This window comes from Camelina sativa, chromosome 8 (genome assembly GCF_000633955.1).
Source record: "Camelina sativa cultivar DH55 chromosome 8, Cs, whole genome shotgun sequence".
In the NCBI taxonomy this organism is placed as follows: Eukaryota; Viridiplantae; Streptophyta; class Magnoliopsida; order Brassicales; family Brassicaceae; genus Camelina; species Camelina sativa.
Window position 1 is genome coordinate 6,092,676 of NC_025692.1, and position 3,330 is coordinate 6,096,005.

A 3,330-nucleotide genomic window follows, 5' to 3' on the forward strand; every position below is an offset into this window, starting at 1 on the left:
TTTTTTTTTTTTTTTTTTTTTTTTTTGAAGGGTCAAATAATTTCGAAGCTTGTTGTTTTTGTATTTCTTCTCTCTCTCTCACTTCCCAAATTTATTTGAATTTTGATTTTCTTTTTGTTTTTCTTTTCTTGATTGAAATCTCCACCAACGTAAGTAATTTTCCTCTAAACACGCCTCTCCTCTCCGTACGGCGTCTCCTCCGGTGAATCGGATTTAATCATCGCCGACATCTACGGACCACCCAATTTTAAGACTCCGTTTTCATTGGAGGGATCCTTCGATTCATTTCACTTTCTCCCCCCCTCCCCCAAATTCTTTCCCCTGGGAAGATTATTTGAATTTTTTTGATCTCTCTCTCTCTCTCTCTCTCTCCTATTCTAAGATTCAAAGGTATTATCATCGTTTCGTTTCGATCCGATCTAACTTATAGATATATTAGTTGTCGGATTTTAATCGTGGCAGAAAGAAAAATATGAATTGAGTTTTTTTTTTCCTTAATCACTACTATTTTGAGGAATTAAAATGGTTTTAGTTGCTTTCAGATTTTTAGATTAGGGTTGTGGGATTGAGATCGGGACCAGAACATTTCCGCTTCTGCAATATTGCCTCATTTTCTTAATCTGTGATTTGATTATAGTGAAATTAGTCGATTTCAAGTAATGGCGTGGGGTTTGTTTTTACCAGTTTTAGTTATAATTATAATGGAACAGTGTTTTTACTAGTAGTTGGAGAGATATGTTAATTTTGCTAATTGTGTGTATAATAATACTTTGCTCAACAACCTTCACTCTTAATAAATAACATGAAAACACTTTTTTTTGGGGTCTTCATCCATGTTTCTCTCATAGGGTAAGATCTGTGGTTGGTGCCTCTTGTGATTGGATCTGTGTTTAGGTTTTTTTTTTTGTCATTAATGGTAATATTGAAAGGATTTTTAGGGTTTTTTTTTTTGTTTTGTTTTCTATTTGTCTCTGTGCTAAACACCAATAATCTTATATGATTAGGCAAGGGAACNTCCCCTGGGAAGATTATTTGAATTTTTTTGATCTCTCTCTCTCTCTCTCTCTCTCCTATTCTAAGATTCAAAGGTATTATCATCGTTTCGTTTCGATCCGATCTAACTTATAGATATATTAGTTGTCGGATTTTAATCGTGGCAGAAAGAAAAATATGAATTGAGTTTTTTTTTTCCTTAATCACTACTATTTTGAGGAATTAAAATGGTTTTAGTTGCTTTCAGATTTTTAGATTAGGGTTGTGGGATTGAGATCGGGACCAGAACATTTCCGCTTCTGCAATATTGCCTCATTTTCTTAATCTGTGATTTGATTATAGTGAAATTAGTCGATTTCAAGTAATGGCGTGGGGTTTGTTTTTACCAGTTTTAGTTATAATTATAATGGAACAGTGTTTTTACTAGTAGTTGGAGAGATATGTTAATTTTGCTAATTGTGTGTATAATAATACTTTGCTCAACAACCTTCACTCTTAATAAATAACATGAAAACACTTTTTTTTGGGGTCTTCATCCATGTTTCTCTCATAGGGTAAGATCTGTGGTTGGTGCCTCTTGTGATTGGATCTGTGTTTAGGTTTTTTTTTTTGTCATTAATGGTAATATTGAAAGGATTTTTAGGGTTTTTTTTTTTGTTTTGTTTTCTATTTGTCTCTGTGCTAAACACCAATAATCTTATATGATTAGGCAAGGGAACTACTCCTAAATGTGTTGATCTACCTACTAATTGTTCTGAAAGGATATCACACTGACTGAACCTCGAGCTAGCTGGAACATATGCCTTGAATGATCTTAAGTATGAACGAAAGTTTCTCTGGAACGCCAAGAAGCATCACCCTCCATAGAAATAGGTAGTTGATTGCTGCTCACAGGTGCATGTGATGTAACTACTAAGCAGTCTGATAAGACAGCCATTTTTGTTGGGGTTATCATCCTTCTTTTTTTTTTTTGTTTAATGATGTATTATTCATTGTGGCAGAATGTAATCTTACAACTAATTTACTGGAATTTGCATAGGATGAAAAGAGGAGCCCTTAGACGAAGGGCTAGGGATATTTCGGTTATGCTTGTTGTGCTTGTTTGTGCAACCGTAGTAATATGGACATGGGATAGAACTCCTACCTCGGCCTATCTTCCACCTGAAAGTCACTATTTAAAGCTGCAAACAGGTTTTTACTATGACACTAAAGCTCTCTTTCTGGCAATATTTTGTTAGGCCGTTTGAATGCTGGAACATTAATATTGAGACTTTGTCTAATGTTTAATGTAGTGCTGCTTGACAGCGAAATGTGTTACTTGTAGTTCCCCATGTTTATGTTTCGTAGGTCTTGAATTTTTTGTTCTGTTTAGGTCTAGAATATTACTTATAGTATCAATATTCTTCTTTCCACTTGTTGTTTCTCCTGTTTATGTTTCAGAAATTACTGTAGATGTTCTTTAAACCAATAGTACGGTTATTTTTCTTTGTCATTTGCAGAAGAAAAGGCTGAGAGAATACCTACTACGCTAAATACTGAAAGTAAAGATAGCTACTCATCAGCTACTCCATTTGTAAACAAAGGTATATGTTCAATGCATTTACAGAAGCTCTCTCCTGCATCTTGTAATCCCCTCAACTGTTTTTTTGAAGGGGTTTGCTCCCTGTCTGCTGTATTCTGCATTTTTTGGAAACTAAGCTTGGCATAAAAAAGTTCCTGTTCCCGACTCTTCTATGACAGAGGACAGCAAAGAGGATTCGACTGATAATAAAGATACAGAAGAAGAAGAGAAACAAGTAGAAGAAGATACTGTAAGTAATACGAACCAAGGGAAGACACCAATTATTGAAGAGAAAAAAGTAGAACAAGTGAAACGTGAAGTTATTGCAAGTGAACCAAAATATCAGAAGACACCAACTAGTGAAGAACAGGTGAAGCATGAGGTTGCTGTTGGTGGAGAAGCTTCGAAGACAACACATATTAAAGAGACTATTTCAGATCCAGAGAGTAATATTCTTGCAACAGATGAAGAGAGGACTGATGGTAGTACTTCAACAGCTCACATCGCCAAGCAAGGTAGAAATCAGATTTTATAGATCCAAGTATTATGATGCGTTAAAGCCTTCTTACGAGTGTTCATTAACTGGACATGACTAATCTATTTGAATCTCGGTGAAACTACTAGTCTTGAATCTCTAGACCGTATTGATGTTGTCTCAGCATGATTTCCTCTTACGTGAAGTAACAGGTTGTTTTATATTATCTTTCCCTACCAGCTTGCAATTACGCCAAAGGGAAATGGGTTGTGGACAATCACCGTCCTTTGTATTCGGGATC

General features: G+C 35.3%; 1 protein-coding gene across 1 annotated transcript in view; it reads left to right on the forward strand.

The window, feature by feature from the left end:
• Positions 63-3,330, forward strand: part of LOC104770446 (protein trichome birefringence-like 16) — a gene marked incomplete in the record, with an annotated part of 4,088 nt that continues 820 nt past the window's right edge. The window contains 6 exon segments of the mRNA XM_019228363.1: positions 63-390; positions 1,703-1,866; positions 2,033-2,184; positions 2,493-2,576; positions 2,692-3,069; positions 3,270-3,330. Of these exon segments, the coding sequence (XP_019083908.1) occupies positions 1,802-1,866; positions 2,033-2,184; positions 2,493-2,576; positions 2,692-3,069; positions 3,270-3,330 (740 nt within the window).